General features: G+C 57.9%; 5 protein-coding genes across 6 annotated transcripts in view; 4 read left to right on the forward strand and 1 right to left on the reverse strand.

Moving 5' to 3' along the window:
• The window catches only part of RPS18 (ribosomal protein S18), a 148,655-nt gene that overhangs the window by 84,083 nt on the left and 42,125 nt on the right, over nucleotides 1–22,447 (forward strand). The gene's annotated exons all lie outside the window — the stretch shown is intronic.
• On the reverse strand, nucleotides 2,875–8,437 carry RXRB (retinoid X receptor beta). 2 transcript variants are annotated; one of them, XM_082847923.1, is made up of 10 exons: nucleotides 8,106–8,437; nucleotides 7,187–7,434; nucleotides 6,536–6,692; nucleotides 5,992–6,171; nucleotides 4,695–4,867; nucleotides 4,172–4,301; nucleotides 3,839–3,971; nucleotides 3,632–3,723; nucleotides 3,208–3,313; nucleotides 2,875–3,096 (listed from the first exon to the last, which is right to left on the reverse strand). In XM_082847923.1, the coding sequence occupies exons 1-10, from the start codon at nucleotides 8,344–8,346 to the stop codon at nucleotides 2,949–2,951; spliced, it is 1,608 nt and encodes a 535-aa protein (XP_082704049.1). In that variant the 5' UTR covers nucleotides 8,347–8,437; the 3' UTR covers nucleotides 2,875–2,948. The 2 variants fall into 2 exon arrangements, with proteins under 2 accessions (XP_082704049.1, XP_082704048.1); XM_082847922.1 differs by having other exon boundaries at nucleotides 3,632–3,735.
• Nucleotides 8,728–13,069, forward strand: SLC39A7 (solute carrier family 39 member 7). Its single transcript, XM_082848076.1, has 8 exons — nucleotides 8,728–8,808; nucleotides 9,115–9,529; nucleotides 9,619–9,787; nucleotides 9,949–10,002; nucleotides 10,138–10,281; nucleotides 10,430–10,570; nucleotides 10,764–10,960; nucleotides 12,078–13,069. Exons 2-8 carry the CDS (start codon nucleotides 9,119–9,121, stop codon nucleotides 12,348–12,350), a joined length of 1,389 nt encoding a protein of 462 aa, XP_082704202.1. The 5' UTR covers nucleotides 8,728–8,808; nucleotides 9,115–9,118; the 3' UTR covers nucleotides 12,351–13,069.
• Nucleotides 13,172–15,248, forward strand: HSD17B8 (hydroxysteroid 17-beta dehydrogenase 8). The gene is made up of 9 exons (XM_082848160.1): nucleotides 13,172–13,240; nucleotides 13,426–13,643; nucleotides 13,746–13,862; nucleotides 13,975–14,067; nucleotides 14,170–14,255; nucleotides 14,347–14,431; nucleotides 14,603–14,645; nucleotides 14,813–14,887; nucleotides 15,071–15,248. The coding sequence occupies exons 1-9, from the start codon at nucleotides 13,195–13,197 to the stop codon at nucleotides 15,085–15,087; spliced, it is 780 nt and encodes a 259-aa protein (XP_082704286.1). The 5' UTR covers nucleotides 13,172–13,194; the 3' UTR covers nucleotides 15,088–15,248.
• Nucleotides 16,985–20,992, forward strand: RING1 (ring finger protein 1). The gene is made up of 7 exons (XM_082848570.1): nucleotides 16,985–17,121; nucleotides 17,243–17,377; nucleotides 18,285–18,445; nucleotides 18,547–18,762; nucleotides 19,460–19,849; nucleotides 20,032–20,305; nucleotides 20,586–20,992. The coding sequence occupies exons 2-7, from the start codon at nucleotides 17,300–17,302 to the stop codon at nucleotides 20,685–20,687; spliced, it is 1,221 nt and encodes a 406-aa protein (XP_082704696.1). The 5' UTR covers nucleotides 16,985–17,121; nucleotides 17,243–17,299; the 3' UTR covers nucleotides 20,688–20,992.

Consider the following 22,447-nt stretch of genomic DNA (forward strand, 5'->3'; position numbering starts at 1 on the left):
CAGAAAGACAGAAGACAGACATGCGCCTCTCACTCATCAACACTGGCATCTAGCCCTGACTCCAGCACCAGCTGGACCACAGTGGCCCTGCTGGAGGACCCCACCATCCAGCCCCACTCACCGCCCTCAGGTGATGCTCCGCCATTCAACCTTACCCGCCCTCCACCAGTCACTTCAAGGAGGGAAAGAGATCCCCACCCCGGCTCCAAGGATCCTAGGTGTCCTGCCCTCCAGTCTGGACCCCTGACCCCCCCAAATCCCATTCTTGGACCCAGAAGCTCTCCCCTGCTCCCCAGGCATCAGCTGTCCCCTGTCCCGAGGTGTGCGGAGATTCCGATGACCCAGGCGCTGGGACTCCCCTTACCTGCCCAGGCGGGGGCCGCGCTCAGGCCCAGCAACAGCGGTACCAGCAGGAGGAGGCGATGGCAGCGGCTGCACCGCTCCATAGCTGGCGCCCGGAACGCCAGGTCCCAGGGACCGCCGGAGGCGCCGGACACCCCGACGCTGGCAGGAGACAGCGAGCAGGCTCGCACGCCGGGGTCCCGGGGAAGTCGGAGGCTGCCAGGTGGCGAAAGCTCTCAGTGACCCAGCTCCATGCAGCGAGGCGCCGTCGGGGCTCCAGCGCTGCTCCCTCCTCGGTGGCCGCCGCTCCTGTGTGTCCCCGGCCACCCCGGCAGCCCAGAGCCCCCACCCCGCTCCCGCCCCCGGCCCAGCCCCTGCCTCCAGCCGCCCGCCCACAGCCACCGAGGGAAACCCCACCCCCGATCTCCACCTGGTGTGGGGGTGCGAGTGGGAACCCTCCCTCGCTGACCCTCGGACTGCTCTCCTCTGCTTCTCGCAGAGACTCAGTGGCCTGTACCTTAGGATTCTCTTTTCGGGAACCCCAATATCTCTTCCCCAGTCTCTTTCTTTGGGGGGGGCCAGACGTCCAGTCACAACACCCCTCCTCGTTACTCCCCCTTGGGGGCCCAGAGCCCCCTTTCAGCAGAGTCTGGGGCGGGATTTACAGCACAGTGGGAGGGGAGAGGCGGGCCTGGGGGTCGCTACCTCCCCTCACCCCATCGGGTCTCCATAATTATTTCCCCTCGGCCCGGCCCGCCCTCTGTAATTACAGAGCCTGGCCCGGGGCACGATATTTATAGACACGGCTATAGATAGCGACTGGGGACCTGCAACCGACGGCCGCGGGGAGCGGGGGTGGGGGGCGAGGCGGGAGGGCCGTTAGGGGGGAGGCCAGAGACTGGACAGACCCACACACAGGCTAATCAGGTCCCAAGGGATGGAAGTAGGGGGACGACGTAACGGCGCCCGGGAGCCCAGGTGGAAAGGCACCCAGTGGAGAGGCGGGGGCGCGGGGGGCCGCCGACACTGGTTGGCAGAGTACGGGAAACGGGGTCACTCGGGGACGAAGCCGCCTCCAGGCGGGCAACACAGGAGTAAGCCGCGGCGCTCGGCGCCCAGTGCGCCCCCACGAGCGGGCACGGCGCCGGGTCTGCCCGGAGCCCGCGGCGCGGCCGGAGGGAAGCCCGGAGCGAGCCGAGGCGCCGCCGCCCGCTGGCGCTGGGGAGGGCGCCCGCGAACAAGGCGCCTTTGAGAGTCAGCGCCCCCATCCCTCCGGCCGGCCCCGCCCCCAGGCTGGCACACCCTCTCCCCCCACCTCCGCGACAAAGCGCGCCTTGTGTCCCCCACCCTGCGCCCGCCTCCGAGGCCCCAGGGAACTTAGGCGGCGGCGGCGGCGTCCAGGGAGCCGGTCCGGAGCTCCCGACCGGATACCCTCCCACACGCGGCCCGGTGCGGCGCTGCCCCCACCCCCCATACAGTCACCTCAGTCCAGAAAACAGCGATTTTAATTTGAAAGCGATTTTATGTGCGTGAAAGAGAGGCTAAGGGAACCCCGGAGAGAAGAGCCGCAGGGCAAAAATCATGCAGCCCCAGCACCCCATCTCTGCAGGCGGGCCATCTCCCCTCAGTTCTGAGGCCAGGAGCCTGTGTCCCCAGCCTACAAGGTGTGTGCCCTGGGCTGGGGGGAGAGCTGGGAGGGGAAGGGTCTGAGGACTACTCACCAAGCCACTTCCCCCCACCCCGCCCTCACAGCCCAGGCCCCTTCCCCAAGCCACACGGGAAGAGTGGGGGAGGGGGCTGGGAAGGCCAGTGCTGAAGAGCCAGCCCCGCAGACCACCTCAGGGCCCTGCCTTTCCCGAACACCACCTCCACCACTGGCATTTCTTAGTCAACCTGGGAAAGTACAGTACTTCTTTGAGTCTAACTGCAAGTCTCTATCCTCAGAGAAAATTAAAAATAGCACATGGGTTCCTACATCTCCACCCGCCCCTTAGCCACCACCACCTTTTTCTTTTTCAGTCTGACGGCAGAAGGTGAAGCGTGAGAGGGGGCTCTGGACATGGGACAGCGACAGGGCCCCTCCTTATTCCAGAGAAGCCCCCATCTGCCAGGCTTGGTTGGAGGAAGGCCTGTCAGAGCCTTACTCCCATGTCCATCCGTTTGGGGGGCCTGCCCCCCAATATCCATCTCTGCGGGAGTTCCCATTTCCATTCTTCAGATGGGGGGCTAAGTGAAGCAAGACGAGAAGGAAGCCAGGTCCTGGGAGCAAGGCCAGTGCTCTGTGCTGGGGGAAGGAGAGGCCGTTCCAGGCCAGGGGTAAGAAAGCACCCCCAGATCATGGCGGAGCCAGACAAATTCAGAGACTCAAGGCCACTGAAGGGAGAGGTCCAGCCCTCAAAGTGGTCTGGGGTCCCCTCTGACTTGGGATGCCAAGCAAACCCTTGCAGGGTTTAGGGACCCCCCGTTGGAGGTCTCGGTTCTGCCCTATGCTCCTCACCCCACCAAGATTCTAGGAACATGGTCCCTCCCCACCCTGCCCCAAGGCTCAGAGTCCCTTGCCCATGTGCCCTCCTCAAGCATGAGGAACACCACGTCTGGGTGTGGGCTCAGGCCAGCTGGTGGGGAGCCTCAAGCATCTCCATGAGGAAGGTGTCGATGGGGGTGTCGCCAATGAGCTTGAAGAAAAACAGATGCTCTAGACACTTAAGGCCTATGGACCTGAGAGCAGGAAGACGCAAGAGCAGCTTGGCAAACCTGAGGAGGGAATGGGAGACATGGAGTGAGAGCTAGAGCCACATGGCACTACCCCCACCCCAGCAGGAGCCTCGGTTCCCACAGCCCCTCAGCCCCACAGCGCCTTCTCACCGGCCCTGCTGCTCAGGGTACTTCTGTTTGCAATAGGTCTCCAGGGACGCGTACACTTTCTCCCGCAGGACCTCTACCTCGCTGGGGTTGGAGAGGCCCTTGGCATCTGGGATGGCAGGGAAGAGAGGAGGAAGAGGAAGGAGGGCAAATCAAATCAGGACAAATGTGGAGGTGTGGCCCACACGATGTCCCTTTTGGGCCCCACCTACACGCCCTTCACCAGATGCCTGGCAAGGGAAGCAGGGCACAATGGGTTTGAGGGATGGGGTTGCAAAGGGAATGTTATCAGCAGATGTGGGTTCTTCTTTGTCAGCTGTGAGATTTCTAGGTTGAGGGGGATAGCTGGGTAACTTAGGAGTCTCCGAAGAAGAGGAGGCTCCAAGGCTGCCTTGGTCTTGAGAGACGGGGGTAATCCTCCTCTTACCTGGATTGAACAGAATGATTGCCCTCAGGCAGCCAAGTTCTGTCTTGTCCATCCTCATGTCACGCATTTTGGACACTAGCTCTGTCAGCACCCTGGAGAGGGACCTGCAGGTCACTCAAAGGTCACAGCTCAGCCAGCCTTGGACACGGACCAGCCTATAGCCCCACCCCCTCGACCGACAGGCCAGCCCAGCCGAGGGCCACTGACCGATCAAAGATGGCTCCCACGCCTGCGGAATGGGCTGAGTTGCGGTGCACGTGAAGACCTGTGGCGAGGAGGATGCCGTCTCGGACATCGATGGATCGGTGAGAGAAGGAGGCAATGAGGAGCTCATTCCAGCCTGGGGGTGGGAGGCGGCAAGGGTGACGAGCCAGGGATCAGGCCATGGGATTGAAAGCACATCAGGGGAAGAGAAGGGGTGGCGAGGTCAATGAGACTGGCTCTCTGAGTATGCAAGGTAAGGCCGCTGGGGTCCCTGAAGGTCAGGAGGTCCAAGAGGGGTCAAATGACAAGAGATTCAAGGAGTCCAAGGTCACTGACCTGCCCGTAGCAGTATGACCTGGTCATCCAGAGGCAAGGAGGAAAAGTGTGGGATCCTCTTTGCCCACTCAACAAGTGTGAAGAGCTGTTTGTCAGCTGCCTGGCAGATGTTAGTCACAGGATCGTTTGGCTGCAGGGGAGGAGGGGTGAGAGTTATAGAAGGTTTGGAAGTGCACTGGGAGCCCCCCCAACCCTATAAGAGGCTTTTGACACCCCCTCTTTATTTGTAGTCTCTCTTCAAGCCCCATCTGAACCAATTCCTCCTCTTCTAGCATTCAGGAAAACAGTTATTAATTTGGGACTTGCCTGTGGTTCTGTGAGTGGATTGTTTTGGGAGTGGGGACGGAGGATGCTATCACGCCTACCTCAGATGTCTAAGAGACCTTGTTTGGCGGCACTTCCGGTCCCCGGCAGTGTTAGATGGGTTGTGAGGGGAAGGGAGGGGAGGGGGAGGTAGAACAGACCTAGACTCCCGCCTCCCCACCCCCATCAGGAAGAAGAGTAGATTGACCCCAGCACTCACGCTGCTGCCGCTACCCGCCGTTCCCCCAGGACCCTCAACGCCCTGGTCACTCTTCTGCTCCACAGCAAGCTCTGCCTCCAGGATCCTGTCCACGGGCATCTCCTCGGGGGCTCCCCCAGCCCCCTCCCCATCCCCATCCTTGTCCTTCCCCCGCTGACGCTCCTCCTGAACCGCTGAAGGAGAAGGAGGAAGGAGAAAAAAGTAGAAAGTCAGCAGCCAGCCATGAGGAGATTCCAAAATGTCCTTAGGGTCTTATCAGGGTCTCATGGCCCTTAGGAGATATTTATAGAAATTGGGGAAGTCACTGGAAACCATGGCAGATTTGTGGCAGTCCAGAAGCAGGACTTATAAAAGAACAGATAAATAAACCCAGAAGAAGTAAAAGGGTGGGTAAAGGAATTACGGAGAAAGCTAGCATTTAAACTGAGAGCCTACTATATACTAGGAAACGTGCCAAGCACACTTCCACGTTCACTCAAGTATCATAACGACCCTGTGAGCTCTTGACCCCATTTTTAAAAATAACGATTTAGGGGCAGTTCATTAAACAGCTTGCCCAAGTTCACACAATACATGGCAAGTCGTATGTCCAAATGTAAGCGTGCCTGATGGCAAATCTGGTGCTCTTCTGACTCAACAAAAAAGCAGGAAAAGGAGCACTGGCCTGGGTCTTCAGAGGTGTGGCTTCTGATCCAAGACCTGCCACTCTTTTGTTGCATGACCTTGGGAAAGCCAGGCTTCAGGCTCATCTTCTCTAAAATGAGGGATGTGACCAACATATACTCCCTAAAGTATCTCTCTCAGAATTCCACAATCAAGCTTAAGAAGAAAAGATAGAGATATAAAAAAAAAGAAGAAGCAGCAGCCCTGAGGTCTTCAGTAAAGGCTGCAGCTTAAGAGGGTAGAGTCTCAGAGTTTGGAGGAGAGAACACAGATAATAGGGAGATGGAGACCAGAGTGGAAGCACTTGGTCAAAATGAGGAAGAATTACTCAGGTTAGAGAAGGGGAGCTAGAGAATCCCATCATGGGGAAGGAAAACTTATCCTACCCTAGCACCAGACCAGGGAGGGGTCAGAGGGGCAGAGGCCACAGAAGCAGAACCATTAAGAAGGAAACTCAAGGCACCAGGTCAAGGTACCAGAGAGGAGGGCTGATGAGCAGGGGAGAGGGAATCAAATATCGCCCTCTGGAGGAGAGAGAGGAGTCCAGCCTTCCTAAGAGGTATAGTCCCTGCAGTCTTCCCTCCCCCTCCTCCCACAGGGTAGACTGGGAGGCCTGGGTAGGGCAGGCTCTTACCCTCCCTCTTCATGCCGGTGGCCAGGCACTTCTGATAGCGGCAGTACTGACAGCGGTTCCGCTGGCGCTTGTCCACCGTGCAGTCCTTGTTGTCCCGGCATGAGTAGGTCAGGTCCTTACGGATGGTGCGCTTGAAGAAGCCTTTGCAGCCCTCACAGCTGTAAACCCCGTAGTGTTTGCCTGCGAGGGGACAGGAAGAGCAGTAAGACTGCAGGTAGACCCTGTGCCACTAGGACTCTTGCCCACCTCCCCCCAGCAAATTTAGTTGAAGTCTGCTCTGTGTTTGCCAAAGAGAGAGATGGGGAACCAGGACATGAGGCATGATCCAGTCCCACTCTTCTCACAGTTTGAAAACCCTATGCCAGCCCCCTCTTCCCTCTGACCACCCCCCCACACCAAATCTGAGCTGCAGGGTCCTTAACTCTCATCAGGCCTCCCCCAGCTCACTTGCTCTAACCAAACCTCAAGAGCCCCTGGGAATCCCACAGGTGATGGTAAATGGTACACGCTCTCTTCCTCTCTGCTGGTCCTCTGAGCCCCATACCTGAGCTTCGGTCCCCGCAGATTGCACATAGCCGTTTGCCAGCCCCAGGGCCACCTGGAGGGGGTGGACAGTGCAGGCCCCGGACCCCTAAGACTGGTGGCTTCACATCTTCAGGGGGGCCAGACCCACCCCCAGGGAGCGACACTGTTGAGTTAATCTGGGTTGGGGGAAATAGGGAAGTCACAGGGAGACTCATTGGGAAGGATAATCTCTCAGAGGGGAGGGACATCATTCCCTACCACCTAGGCAGGGCCCTGCATTGCACGTTACAAAGGACATTATTTACACTGCAGTGCCCGGGAAGGGCCACCCCTGGAGTACAACCCCGAAGAGATGAGACATAAAGGTCCCCCTGAAATTGTGCAACACAGTGGCCCTGAAGGGCTTGTATTTCAGAAGAGTAGATGGAACCAAAAGGGCAAAAAATCACTGATATATGAAAGGGACATCAAGAATAGCTGGGTTCTTTTACAGGGTTGGGGAGGAGGCGTGCACTGAAAGCTCAGTCACCTCAAGAAATGCCAGGGGTCACACAAGGACCACAGGCCTGGAAGGTCAGTGAGCCATGGGGAAGTTCACACAAGGATCTAGGTCACCAGGAAAACAAGGAAATGAAAATGGAGAGGCAGTAAGTGGGTCACAACCTCTCACCTGGGGACTGCTGACAGGCCCGGAGAATCCTGGGGGAGCTGGAGGGGGCAGACCAGGGGACCCCATAGAAGAGCTGATGACCGGGAAGGGGGAGCCCAGTGGCGGGGGTGGCATCGGGGGTGGGGGTGGAGCCCCAGAGCCTCCAAGGGATGCAGCTGCTGAAGGGGGTAAGGGTGGCCCCGGAGGAGAAGGGGGAGCGGCCCCCTGGGGAAGGGGATTTGGAGAGGAACTGTCTGGGCTTCGGGAGTCTGGTGAGGGGTACACACAGGCACAGACACACACAGACAGAAGAGACAAAAAGAGAAAATGAGTCTTCGATCATCCAACCGGAGCCTTTAATTCTCTCTCTGATCCCCCCACCGCGCCCCCACCTCACCCCACCCCTTCCCAAGTCCAGAGGCACCCTGCTGTCAAACAACGGCTTAACTCCTAATCGTGGTGAGAGAAGGGGGCTGACAGAGGAGGATCGTTCGGGTGAGGCAAATTCCAAACAATGCATTTGGTCACCCCAAGCCAGACGCATCTCGTGTGGGTGGGGCAGCACGTGGGGTGGACCAGTCAGCCCATCCACTCCCAGCTCGTAGCCAGAACGTGCAGGGAAAAGAGATAGGCAGAAGAGACCCCTCCTAGGACACAGAATTTGCCTTCAAACGTCCAGAGTCCTCAGTCTCGAGGACTAGTGTCCCACGCCTTGGACCTCCATAGTGCAGGGCCTCGAGTGGCCACCGCTAGGAGAGCGGAAGCTCCCCCTCCCCGCCCCGCCCCGGGGGGAGGGCACTAAGGCCCTCGGGAGGGAGGGGACGCGTGTTTACAAACAAGGGGGCGGGAGCGCCTGGGAAAGAACACCAGGGGAGGGGGGGGGAAGGGGTTGCTGATAACGCGGTCACTGGCTTGCCGGTCTGTCCGCTAGGTCACTCACCCCGCCCGCTGTCGCCCATCCCGTCCCGTCCAGCCTCCCCCGGCTCCGGCTCCGGGGTTTGTTGTTCTCCGGCTGCCACCGCCGCCGCCGCCGCCGCCGCTGCTGCGGGATCCAGCCAGGGCCGTCGCCGCCGCCACCGGGACGCGACCCCACAATGCATTTCTTTTCGCACCCCCACCGGCCCACACTGCCCTGCGGCATGCCGCTGGGGGAGGAAGGGCGGGCGAGCAGCCCAAGACATGATTCCTGGCTGAGTGTAGGAATACCGAAGAGGTACCAGGGGTTCCCAAGGATTGATCGTTGGACTAGCTGAGCACGAGGAAGCCCCAGAGAAAAAGTCTCTGGCCTTAACCGGGTCGAATTAAGCGCTTCGCTCTGCGCTGTAGCAAAATGACAGCGCCGATGTGGCAGCCATCTTGGTATAGACGGGAAGTCTCCGCGCTAGTTCCCGCCTCCTCGTCTGGTTGGAAACGGAGGAGGCGGTCTCCTCCCGCCTGTTAACCCGCCTAGCCCAGCGTCCCCTCAAATAACCTCCACACCCGCGCATGCGCGCCAGGGCTAGACGGCTTCACCACTACCGGAGTGCCGCCATATTGGTAAAGGTACTGGGACCAAGGTAGAACGGAACTCCCTGTTCTCGCGGGAGCTAGAGGCGGGACTGCCACGTCCGAGCAAACCGGGAAAGGAGAGGATCCCGGAGCCGGTGAGAATTCCCTGTTTTTCCCTACCGTCCTTTTCAGGCCTTTTTCTTCATTTAGTGGGTCATAGAGACGAGGGCGCAGAGAGTCCATATAGTGGAGGATCAAAGCCTAGAGCGGTGTCCTGGGGGCATCAGGGATGGGGTTCCGGATAAAGAAAACGAGTCTTGGGAACAATGTGGGTGGGGACAGGATGGAATGGGGAAGCAGCCCATAGAAGTGGACGGAGGGCGCGAACGGAGTAGAGCAGACCCCGCATAGGTATAGAGTTGAGGGTCAAGAGGAGTCACTATCTCTGTCCCTCTGGTCAGCGTGATGGCCAGAGGCCTGGGGGCCCCCCACTGGGTGGCCGTGGGACTGCTGACCTGGGCGGCCTTCGGGCTGCTAGTGGCCGGACACGGGGGTCATGGCGACCTGTACGAAGACCTGCACGAGGACTTCCAGGGCCACAGCCACAGGCACTCACATGAGGATTTCCACCATGGACACAGCCATGCCCCTGGCCACACTCATGAGAGCATCTGGCATGGGCATACCCACGGTCACGACCATGGACATTCGCATGAGGATTTGCACCATGGCCATAGTCATGGCCACTCTCATGAGAGCGTCTACCACCGAGGACATGGACATGAACATGATCATGAGCACAGCCATGCAATCTATGAGGAGTCTGGGGCTCCAGGCATCAAACAGAACCTGGACACTGTCACTCTCTGGGCCTATGTAAGTCCCCCGGGGATGGGGCAGAGGGGGACTGGTTCAGGATTGTTGGGAAACCCCACACCACTTGACCCCTGACTCTCCCTCGCCAGGCACTGGGGGCCACAGTGCTGATCTCTGCAGCTCCATTTTTCGTCCTCTTCCTTATCCCCGTGGAGTCAAACTCCCCTCGGCACCGCTCTCTGCTCCAGATCTTGCTGAGTTTTGCTTCGGGTGGGCTCTTGGGAGATGCCTTCCTGCACCTCATCCCTCATGCTCTGGGTAAGTGATCTCTAGCTTCTACCTTAAATCTTAATGTATTTCATGCTTTGGACAAGAGGGTTCTTTCCCCTTTGTGATCCCTGACCTTCCAATATTCTCCCAAATACACACCCCTTGGTTGGGGTATTTCCTCATCTGGCTTTGTCTCTCCCTTCCTCCAGAACCTCATTCTCACCACCCTCTGGAGCAGCCTGGACATGGACATTCCCACAGTGGTGAGGAAGGGGCAGGTGAAGACGTGGGGTTGGGGTGCAGGGGAAGCTCTGTGCCTCCCTATTCTTCTCTTGTGCTTGGGGAGGAAGAGTCTGAAATCAAAATCTCCCTTAATGTCTCAATGTATCCATTCCTAGGACAGGGCCCCATTCTGTCTGTGGGACTGTGGGTCCTCAGTGGAATTGTCGCCTTTCTCGTGGTGGAGAAATTTGTTAGACATGTGAAAGGAGGACATGGACATGGACATGGACACGCTCACGGTCACACATATGGAAGACAGGGTGAGCCCAGGAACAACTTTCCTGAAAGCCACCTTGCCATCTCTGAATCTGCTCATTTTATGGTTCTTAGGTGGGAGAAGACTACCCTTATGAGGACATATTGGCAAATCTCTGTTCTCCACTCTTACCAACTCCTTTCTTCCCTCAGGGCGTCCTTCAAAGGAGAAACAGAGCTCAGAGGAAGAAGAAAAGGAAGCAGGGGGGTCGAGGAAAAGCAGAGGAGGGAGCACAAGGCCCAAAGACAGGCCAGTGAAACCTCAGAACTCTGAAGAGGAAAAAGCAGGTTCAGGTGAGGGCCAGTGTTGCATACGCTTGGGCAAGGGGCATCATCATGAATCACGTGGAACAGCACTGTGGGTGATCACAGGTGTCTGGAAAATACTGAGGCTGGATGTGAAGTGGTCTCTGGGGGGCTGATCAGGGCTGAGACTAGGGGTGATGAATACCTCTAATCGTTTAATCTTCCTTTTCTCCTGTAAAAGACCTACGTGTATCGGGGTACCTGAATCTGGCTGCTGACCTGGCACACAACTTCACGGATGGTCTGGCCATTGGTGCTTCATTTCGAGGGGGTCGGGGACTGGGGATCCTGACCACAATGACTGTTCTGCTACATGAAGTGCCCCATGAAGTTGGAGACTTTGCCATCTTGGTCCAGTCTGGCTGCAGCAAAAAGCAGGTTGGTGATGGTGTGCACCAAACATGGTTGCCTCAAGCCTTTTATCCCCCGCTAACCCACCCCAAACCCAGACTGCCACCCGTTAGTTCCGAACAAGTTGTACTACAGGTATACCTCGTTTTATTGCACTCCTTTATTACACTTAGCAGATACTGCGTTTTTTACAAATTTATAGCAACCCTGCTTCAGCAAGTCTATGGATACAATTTTTCCAACAACACTTGTTTATTTCATGTCTGTGTCACAATTTGAGTAATTCTTGAAACATTTCAAAGTTAGTTATTATCATACTTGTTACGTTGATCTGTGATCAGTGATCTCTGATGTTACTATAGCAAAAAGATTGCAACTTGTTGAAGGCTTACGTGATGGTTAGCATTTTTTATCAGTAGAGTATTTTTTGTGTGTGTGGTACGCGGGCCTCTCACCGCCACGGCCCCTCCCGTTGCGGAGCACAGGCTCCAGACGCGCAGGCCCAGCGGCCATGGCCCACGGGCCCAGCCGCTCCGAGGCGTGTGGGATCTTCCCAGACCGGGGCACGAACCTGCGTCCCCTGCATCGGCAGGCGGACTCTCAACCACTGCGCCACCAGGGAAGCCCTCGGTAGAGTATTTTTTAACTAAGCTACGTACAGTGTAGGCATAATGCTACTGCACACTTACAGGATAGTGTAAATATATGCATTGGGAAACCAAAAAAATTCATGTGACTTGCTTTATTGTGATGCCCTGGGACTGAACTCACAATATCTCCGAGGTATGCCTGTATTGTTAACAACAGATCCTCTAGAAATGAGGGGGAAGAAGTTCTGTTTCTTTGTCTTATAGCTCAGTAGTTCTTGAACTGTGGTCCATAGCCATCTGAATGTTTTATGGGGGTCTTTCACACCATGCCCCTGACCCTGACCTATTGAGTCAGAAGGTCTGTGGAAAGGACCTTTTTGATCGAAGATTTTTCAGAAAGTGTCTATTCTAGATCCCCTTCTTTTTGCCTTACTATTTAGTTTCTAAAGACATGCATCTTATCCATGTACGCTTATACCCCTCCAGCCACATCTAAACCACTGATAACCTTTAGATGTTGGTGAGTGCCTCTCTCTCTCTTTTCTGCCCACCAGGCGATGCGTCTACAACTACTGACGGCAATAGGGGCACTGGCAGGCACAGCCTGTGCCCTCCTAACTGAAGGAGGGGCAGTGGGCAGTGAAGTTGCAGGTGGCACAGGTCCTGGCTGGGTTCTGCCATTCACTGCAGGTGGCTTTATCTATGTAGCAACAGTGTCAGTGTTGCCTGAGCTGTTGAGGGAGGCATCACCATTGCAATCACTTCTGGAGGTGCTGGGGCTGCTGGGGGGAGTTTTCATGATGGTGCTGATTGCCCACCTTGAGTGAGAGGTGGGGTAAACCAGCCCCACCCCAGCCCCAAACCTCTAGCCTCTAAACCCTCCAGGTCAGGGGTCTGTGGAAGTTGGGGGCCCTGGCCTGGGACATCTGCCAAAGGAGGGAGTTGTATCCTAGGGAGGTGGCAACTTTGTCTTGAAAGCTATCAAGATTTGGCAGTCTTACAGGGGCTGCAGAGGTGAGAATGACAGCCCAGGGGGACCATAGTGTTGGGCATGTGCTGACCATGTTGTTGGGTTTGGGGACTAAGTGGGGCCATGAAGAAGGCTGGAAGAGAGAGGAGTCACGGCAGCCTACCCCATATCCCCCACCCCACCTATTCACAGAGGACCAAGCTGCGACACACTGGCTTCTCCAGGGTCCACCTCCCTCTCTCCCACCGGTTGGTGGAAACTCCAGGGAAGACCAGAGCCCTGAAGTGGGTAGCAGGAGTCGGGGATAAACATCAATCGTGTGTCCTGATTTGGGAGTGATTGGGGGGGAGGGGGGCTAGTTGCTACTCTCATGGCCTGATTTTTCTTTTGTTTGTATTTTTTTATATCACTGTTTGAATGGGGAAGGAGGGGTGGTGACCGGAAATAAAATCCTTGGATCTTCCGCTCCACGCGCAGTCTTTGTCCTTTTTGGGGGGAATGGGGGCCCCTCTTCTCCCGGCTCCACTGGCCCCCAAGCTTTGGTGTCTGGCCACGCCCCCGCAGTTGGAGGTCTGCCTGCGCGGGTGGCCGCCAGTGGCCTAACGCTGGCGGGTCTTCGATTGGTCCGGCTTTGCTCTCGCCGCGCCCCCTCTGCGCTCGGATTGGCTCAGTGCTGGGGGCCCGCCCACTCGCCACCCGCCATGACGTCTCAGCTCCGGCTTCGCTTCGCGCTGGCTATGGTCACAGGTTGGGGGGGTGGGGTGTCCTCTCCCAGGGTGGGTTGGTGTGCTAGAGTGACGTCGGGGCGCGCCCTCGGACTCTACAACCGCTGTGGCCTGTGGTCCGAATTTTACTAACTTTGCGCCCTGTTGACCTCTGATCCCTGCCCACTTCTCCCTCCCCCGCCTCCCGCGTGTTCTCTCCCATCTCAGGTGCTGGTAGTGGCATCGGCCGAGCAGTAGGTGTGCGCCTGGCCGCTGAGGGGGCCACTGTGGCCGCTTGCGACCTGGACGGGGCAGCGGCACGGGAGACGGTGCGGCTGCTGGGAGGGCCGGGGAGCCACGAGGGGGCACCCCGCGGGGCCCACGCAGCCTTCCAGGCTGACGTGTCCGAGGCCGGGGCCGTCAGGCGCCTGCTGGATCAAGTGCAGGTGAAAAAGCGAGACGACGTCGCCCCCTTTAAAGCCCTAACGTTGCCTCCAGTGCCCTCGGCTCTACAAGGTTTTTTGGTGTGTAACCTACCCCTTACATAGGCCTGCTTTTCTCGCCCGCCATCTGTCGTTGTGTCCTGTGCGGGCATCACCAGGGATGAGTTTCTGCTCCACATGTCTGAGGATGACTGGGACAAAGTCATAGCTGTCAACCTCAAGGTGGTGATCTCTGAACCCATGACTTCTGGGCCCTCTAGCCTGGGGAGGGAGTTGGAGGAGTGTCACCCCTGCTGATCCTTTCTGCCTTGTTACTTTCTCTCCCCACCCCCAGGGCATCTTTCTAGTCACTCAGGCTGCAGCCCAAGCCCTGGTGTCCAGTGGCTGTCCTGGCTCCATCATCAACATCAGTAGCATCGTAGGGAAGGTCAGGTTGAGTTGGGACGAGGTCAGCCAGCCAAGTGGGCACAGAGAGGAGAGCCCCTCCTTAGGACTCCCAACTTAACCCCAATCTCTGGCTCACCCAAAGGTGGGGAACGTGGGACAGACAAACTACGCAGCATCGAAGGCTGGAGTGGTTGGGCTGACCCAGACTGCAGCCCGGGAGCTTGGACGGTTGGTCAGACACCTGGGGCCATGTGGAAGGTCTGAGGGAGGGTCAGTGTTCAGTCCTCTCTGGAGTCAGCAGCCACTCTCCTTTCCACAGACATGGGATCCGCTGTAACTCTGTCCTCCCAGGGTTCATTAAAACACCCATGACACAGAAAGTGCCACAGAAAGTACTGGACAAGGTAGGAGACTGTGGGTGGAGGGCAGAATTCATTCAGAGAGCCAACCTCTCCGGGCTTCAGAGAGAGGATGCTGGGCCCAGTGAGGGGCATATTCAGAGTCACAGACTCGGTCTACAAAAAAAAAAAAAAAACATGAAAAAAACCTTCACTCACACGAGTGTTTCCTTACAGGTGACTGGAATGATCCCAGTGGGACATATGGGGGACCCTGAGGGTGAGCACTGAGTGCAGAGGGGGCCTGAATGAAGAGATCCCGAGGTCTGTGGTATCTGAGAGGGTCTCACCAGGATTGGTGGTTGGGGGAGGGATGATTCTGGTAGGAGGCTACTTTGGGTCTGTGAGAGTGAGTAGGATTCTGCCCTCTCCCCACCATTCCCGTAGATGTGGCAGATGTGGTCGCGTTCTTGGCATCTGAAGACAGTGGATACATCACAGGGGCGTCAGTGGAAGTCACTGGTATGAGGCCATCAGGGGGAGGAAGAGGGCAGAGAAGTGGAACCCAGAAAGCAAATGAGGGGAGTCTGGAGCCACTGAGGGAAGGGCAGAAGTTCCCATAGGCCAAGGACAGAAGTGGATGCCTCCCCCCCAGCCCATTTGTCTCCACCTATACATCTGTCCAAATGTTTCTGCCCCTCCCAGGAGGTCTTTTCATGTAACTGCCTCAAGGACCCCGGACTCTGCTCACTATCCCACCACTCTGCCGGGCCTCCTGCTGATGAGGACTCAGAGTTCCCAGGCTACAAAAGGGGTGGCAGTGTATGGCTCAGGAATGCTGAATATGGGAGGCAGGGGTGCTTGTGACCCTAATAAATTCCAAATCCTCTTCCCTGCCACCTCCGGTTCTTCTTGTGTCCAAGTCCTCAGACCCTTCGCCACCTCCCCCTCCTTTCCCTTTCGCGAAGGATTGTTCCCTTTCACTGCCTGGTCTCCCAGGGCAACCCCCGCCGCCGGGTATGAGAGGAGAGAGTGTGTGTCACTGTGTGTGCGTGACACTCTGGGTCTTTTGGAGGGAGGGGCTCTCTGCCCCACCCCCTTCCACTGATCCTGCAGCCCCAGTCCCCTCCCCCAATTCCCTGGGTCCTTATGGTCCCCAAGGGTGATTTGTTCATGGCCCCATCGTAGTATCCAGTCTATCCTTGGGAGGGGGTCTTGGAACAGGTGGCCCTCCCCCACCCCTCTCCTTTCTCTGAGTCCCCCCCTCCCCTTTCTCTCCACCTTACAATAGCTGCAGCCGGCCGGGGGTCGGATGGGGGGGATTAGGGGAGGGGGCCAGGATTAGGGGAATGGGCCAGCCGATGAAAGGGGCTGGAGGAGAGCAGAAGGGAGGGAGGGGGCTGGGAGGAGGAGGAGGAAGGGGAGGGGGTCCGCGCTAATCGACTCTGGAGCCCACATAAGGACTGGCCACGGACTGAAGGCGAGGACAGGGAAGTAGGGGGGAACTGGGGGAGGGGGCGAGGGGACCCACTGCTGCCTTGTCCCAGAAAGAGGCCACCCCCTGGCAGTTGCAGCCCAAGTCCGGGAGCCCCAGTTCAAGCTGGAGGAGACAGACGCCCATCACGGTCTCTTTTCCCCCGTATCCCTCTCATCCCCTCCCCTCAATGGGGATCGCTCTGCCCCTTCCTCTTCTCTTCCCTCCCGGTCCCCTTCCTTTACTGGGAAGTCCTGGAGGAGACTTCTGCCCGCTTCCCACTCCAGACATTCGGCCCCTTGTGCCCCCCACCTACACGCGCACAACCCCTCCCCGATAGGGGCCCCATCGTGTGTGTGTGTGTGTGTGTGTGTGTGTGTGTGTGTGTGTGTGTGTGTGTGTGTGTGTGTGTGTGTGTCCCTGCTTCCGCGTGGTGTCTCCATTCCCCCATACCTCCCGTGTGCCTCCCTCCCCCGCCCCGGGCCGCGGCTCTTGATTGTCCAAACGCAATTCTCGAGTCTCTAGCTCTGGCCGAGAGTTGAGTCTGGACGTCCCGAGCCGTCGCCCCCAAACCTCGAAGGGAGAGCGGGTCGGAGGGTCTAGGGAGAGCCAAAGCGGAGGGTGGAGCAGGTCACCAGGGTGGTAAGGGAATCCCGGGCACGTCGGAACTTAGTTGCGTTCACAGGACTGAAGGACTGTAGCGGCAGAGGCTCCTCTGCAACTCTTTTTTCCCCGGAATCCCGGGCTGGGGTTATGGAGAAGTTGTGTGTGGGGAGGAGGGGCGCCCTTCCCCAGAGCCGCCAGGGGACGCGGGATGGGGGAGGTGGCCCCTTTTCCAATTCCCTCTGTCCCCTCCCGGGGTCCGAGAGATCCCAGGCCCCGCCCTCCAGAGCGGAGGCCCCGAGTGGGGGCCTTGGAAGGGGACAGTGGCTGAGGTCGGCCGCGCGACGGTGCTGGCCAGGGGACGGAGACTGCGATCCCCACGTAGCGTGGGACTCCGGGGACGCCGGCTGCTCGCGGGGGCCGTGGGGAACCCGGGCGTCCACGTCGCGTCCCACCCGCGCCGCGACTGGCGGGTGACGTCTCTGCTGGCGGGGGGTGGAGTGGAGTGGAGGGGCAGGCGGAAGTGACGTAGGGCCCCAGCGCCCGGGCCATGGCGGCGGCGGCGGCGGCAGCGGGAGCTGCTGTCTGAGCAGCGGCTGCGGACCGAGCGAACTCGGCCGGGGAGCCCGGGCCCCGGAAGAGGCGCTGTGGCGGCGGGAGCGCGGACAGCTGGAAGCTGGTGAGGGGCCGCGCCGGCGCGGAGTGGGGGGCGGAGGAGGGAGCCTAGGGAGGGCGGGGTCTCCGCGAGGGGCGGCCCCCCTAACACCCTTCCTCCCCTTCCCCCTTCCCCCACTCCCCAGCCTACCTCTCCTCCTCCCCGGCGGTGGAGCCCTCGTGGGGGTCTGTGCCCGGTCACCATGACGACGCCGGCGAATGCCCAGAATGCCAGCAAAACGTGGGAACTGAGTCTGTATGAGCTCCACCGGACCCCTCAGGTGACAGGGATTCTCCCTTTACAACTTACTCCTTTTCCCCAGACCCCCATCTCACAGCCTCTTCCATTTTTTGCCCCATTCTGCCCGATTTCACACTCCCTGGCCCTTTGAATTACCTTAATCTTTCAAAGCGTTTTCACATTTATCTCATTTAATCCTAAAAACAGACTTGCCAGAGAGGTAGAGCAAGTATTACTATCTTCATTTGAAAGATAGTAAACAGGCTGAAATTACCTTCCCCGTTCCTCAGGTCCGCATCATAGGTCAGTGCATTTAAGACTCACCTTGGGAGTTTATTAAAAATGGAATTCCCGCTGGCCCTACCTGTAACATTGTGATACAGTAAAGGGATGGAACCCCAGAATCTGCTTTTTTTTTTTTTTTTGCGGTACGCGGGCCTCCCACTGTTGTGGCCTCTCCCACTGCGGAGCACAGGCTCCGGACACGCAGGTCCAGCGGCCATGGCTCACGGGCCCAGCCGCTCCGCGGCATGTGGGATCCTCCCGGACCGGGGCACGAACCCGTGTCCCCTGCATCCGCAGGCTGACTCTCAACCACTGCGCCACCAGGGAAGTCCCAGAATCTGCATTTTTAACCTGCATCCTAGGGGATTCTGATATAGGTAGTACCAGGACTGCACTGTAAGAAATTCTGTTGACCAAGTAAGTCTTCCACAGATGGAAAATCTGTGCCACGCCCATCCCCAGGCCTATCACCAAACCTCAGATCCTCCTATTCCAAAGCTCCTACTCTTAGAATTCCCAATTTCCTCAAGTGGCCAACGTGAGGTACCCAGATTCTGACATCTCACTGTATTTCTCAAGACTCCAATTTCATGGACCACTTGTTTCTAAAACCCCTTTCCCCCCAACCCACCCACCACCTTTCCACTCATCGACGCCTCCAGGAAGCCATCATGGATGGCACAGAGATTGCAGTTTCCCCTCGGTCACTGCATTCAGAGCTCATGTGCCCCATCTGCCTGGACATGCTGAAGAATACGATGACAACCAAGGAGTGCCTCCACCGATTCTGCTCTGATTGCATTGTCACGGCCCTGCGCAGCGGGTAACAGGAGGGACAGGTTTGAGATGGGGGGAGGGGGACAATAGTTGGACCCTCCATGCCCTGGTGACTGACTCCTCAGGGCCTCCTTTCTCCCACACCAGGAACAAGGAGTGCCCTACCTGCCGAAAGAAGCTGGTATCCAAGCGGTCTCTGCGGCCAGACCCCAACTTCGATGCTCTGATCTCTAAGATCTACCCCAGCCGGGAGGAATATGAGGCCCACCAAGACAGGGTGCTCATCCGCCTCAGCCGCCTGCACAACCAGCAGGCACTGAGCTCCAGCATTGAGGAGGGGCTGCGAATGCAGGCCATGCACAGGTTCGGGGGCCACGAAGAAGGTGGCAGCGGTGCTGATGGGACAGATCCGTGGGTCAGACTCCTGGGGCTGTCTTTGCTTCTAAGCCTCAGCATCCTGAGTGCTGATCACAGTCTAACTGTCATGCCTGGAGACCATGGATGTAAACTGTAGCTTGTACTACTGTTCTTAAGGAAATAGCTCATCTTCTAACTTTCTGGAAGTTAGAACAGTAGAGTGCTTTTTGAGCATGAGCTCTGAGTTCACACTGCTGGGAATTAAATCACCTCCTAGTCCAGCATCACTCAGTCTTTAATGTGTATCTAAATTACCTGAGAGTCTTGTTAAAAATGCAGATTCTGATTCAGTAGGTCACAAGTTGGGCCTGAGATTCTGCATCTCTACAAGGCTGTGCTGCTGGTTCTTGGACCACGCTTTGAGAGGCAAAGAGACTATGGTCTCAAACTAGTTATTTAACCTCTCTAAGCCTCAGTGTCCTCAGCCATAAAATAGAGATGATATAATTACCTGTGTCCGTAGGATTTGTATAATTTGAGGCAATCAGTGCAAAATACTTAACAATGTGTTTAGCATGTAGTCAGTATGTAATAAATATTAGGTATCATCATTAAGATTTCCCTGATCTCTTAATTCTCTGAAGTTTAAAATCGAAACCCGTTATGCTTGGTGCTTTCTAACCTCAACCACTTGTTTCCACAGGGCCCAGCGTGTGAGGCGGCCGATGCCTGGGTCAGATCAGACCACAACGATGAGTGGGGGGGAAGGAGAGCCTGGGGAGGGAGAGGGGGATGGAGAGGATGTGAGCTCAGACTCCGCCCCTGACTCTGCCCCAGGCCCTGCTCCCAAGCGACCCCGTGGAGGGGGCGCAGGGGGGAGCAGTGTAGGGACAGGGGGAGGTGGCGCTGGTGGGGTGGGTGGGGGTGCCGGTTCTGAAGACTCTGGTGACCGGGGAGGGACCCTGGGAGGGGGAACCCTGGGCCCCCCAAGCCCTCCCGGGGCTCCCAGTCCCCCAGAGCCAGGTGGAGAAATTGAGCTCGTGTTCCGGCCCCACCCCCTGCTCGTGGAGAAGGGAGAATACTGCCAGACTAGGTGAGAGCTTCGTCCTTCCCCAGACCACTGAGAAACCAAAGGTCTCATGATCTTCCATCAGAATTGGGCTTCGCCCAAACCCAGAAAGAATCCCTAACCCAGAGGCCCTTTGGGAAATCCCCAACTTCCCTTCTCCATTTGAGGCTTCCTGTGCCCTCAACCTGCCCTCTCTCCCACTCCAGGTATGTGAAGACAACTGGGAATGCCACAGTGGACCATCTCTCCAAGTACTTGGCCCTGCGCATTGCCCTCGAACGGAGGCAGCAGCAAGAGGCGGGGGAGCCAGGAGGGCCTGGAGGGGGCGCCTCTGACGCCGGAGGACCTGATGGGGGAGGTGGGGAGGGTGGGGGCTCCGGAGGAGGTGACGGCCCTGAAGAGCCTGCCTTGCCCAGTCTGGAGGGTGTCAGCGAAAAGCAGTATACCATCTACATCGCCCCCGGGGGCGGAGCTTTCACGGTGAGAGCCTCTGAGGGCAGCGGTGTGAGAGGAGAGGAGGGAGAGTGGCCTGGGGACGCAGAACCGAGATCCTGACCTCCTAACTGACCAGCCCTCTTCTCCCTCTGCATCTCCCATCTCTCCCTTCTCTGTCCATCCTTCTTCCCCATCATCCGTGTCCGTGATTTGCCCCATTTATTATTCCTTCTTCCTTTTTTTTTCTCCTCTCATTCATTTCCTTTACTATCTTTCCCAACTTACTTTCCTCTTTCCTCTCCTCCCCCATCCACCCCCTCTGTAGACACTGAATGGCTCACTAACCCTGGAGCTGGTGAATGAGAAGTTCTGGAAAGTGTCCCGACCACTGGAACTCTGCTATGCCCCCACCAAGGATCCAAAGTGACCCCTCAAGGGGACAGCCAGGGGATGGGGACCATGGGGTGTCCCTGAGTCCTGGCCCACCACCCAGCTTCTTTGTCCCCCAGAGCCCCCCAGCCCGGCCAGCCAGCAAGAGGACACAAATGAGGACAAGTGGCTTTTATACAAAGTATCTATATCAGATTCTTCTATATTGTACAGAGTGGGGCCTGCGCCCCCATCTACTGCCTTTTCTATTGCCCCCAACCTCCCATCCATGCAAGATGTTGGGAAGGGTGAAGAGCCCTTCCCATCATGCCCTTCTACCAACAAGAACAAATTTGCTTTTATTCCTCTTTGAAACCTGTGGTTTTGTGTCTCTTTATCAGGGGGTTAGTAGAAGGAGAGGAAAACAAAGATCGGGGAGGGAACCCTAGAAATCATGTAGAATCAGCCTTGGAAATGGGGAGGAAATGTCAAAGGGTATTCACGGTGTGTAGATCCCATTTTCCTGAAACTTCAAATCAGCAAATGTGAACGAAAATTGGAAGGACCTGTGAAGCTGTAAGAGACAGGGTGGAGAGCCGAGAGGTGTGAAGTCAGATCCCAAGCTTTCCCCCTATGACCTGAATGCCCAGGCTGAGATCCCGGGTTTCAATACCACAGGGAAAGAAGGAAAGTGGCTCAAGAGGGTGACACGGCAGGCCCGAGACGTTTGGAAGGGGTACAATTCCTCGTCCCTGCGAGAAGCTGGTTTCTAAAGCTGGAGAGAAAAGGCGTGGATGGGGGAGGGCTGCGAGAATCTCCCTGCACATATCCCGCCCCCGGGTAGCCTCCCGAAGAAGACGGGCAGGGCCAGGGACTACAGTTCCCAGGAGCGAGCGAGCCGGTCGGTGCCCGCCGAGCCGCGGGGCTGAGCGGAGGGAGGGCTGCCCGGGAGTTGTAGTTCTGTGCCGGTCCCGGCGGCAGCGGAGAGCCCAGGTGGGGGCATCCAGTAAAGCGCTCGCTGCTCCGCATCCCCCACGCCTCGAGTTCCGCGGGCGGGGTCCGGGGCCCACGTAGCGCGCCACGCCCCGGCGAGGTGGAGAGGATCGCCTCCCCAGGAGGGACTGACGCTGCCTCCCGCCACCCGCTTTGGCTTCTCTGCCCCTCACTTCCTGTTTCCGTTGCCCTTCGCGCCCCCACCCCACTCCGCCCCAAATTCCCGTGGCTCGCTCAGTCTAGTCTCGGCCCTCCCGGCTGAGGAGTCAGCTTCGGCGTCAGACTCGCCGGCCCGAGGGCACCTCACTCCACGCTTGGCGTTTCTCGTTTGCTGCCCGTCGTCCCTTTCACCCTCAGTACGACGGACGCAGGGGGTACCCTCCAGCCCAGGTGACCGGGCGCCCACCCCCGAGACCTCTCGCCCTGTAGAAATAGACAACACCCACTTCACCCTCGTATATGCCCCTTTCTACCCCCGCCTCCCTGGATCCCCGATCCTGGCTCCCCTTTTCTCCCACCCCAGGCATCCAGGGGGGCGACGCTCCCGGGATGTGAGGGCGGGAGGAAGGTGGGTGTCGCTCCCGGAGTTTCAAGGGAGAGAAAACGATGGCGAGGAGTCGCGGGAGGTACCGAGGTGGAAGCCGAAGAGTCTGGAATGAACCCGGCTTCTCTTCTGGTTCCAGCGGCTGCCCGGAGCGACACTTCCTCACGCTCCTCGTTCTCGCCAGCCCTACCCGACCCGGTGGCCCTTCTGTCTCTTCCCCCGCCCTCTGGCTTCACTCTGGAGCCGCCTGCGAGCCTTGCTCCCCGGTCTCTCCTCTCCTA

This window comes from Leucopleurus acutus (genome assembly GCF_964270905.1).
Source record: "Leucopleurus acutus genome assembly, chromosome: 10".
NCBI classification, from domain to species: domain Eukaryota; kingdom Metazoa; phylum Chordata; class Mammalia; order Artiodactyla; family Delphinidae; genus Leucopleurus; species Leucopleurus acutus.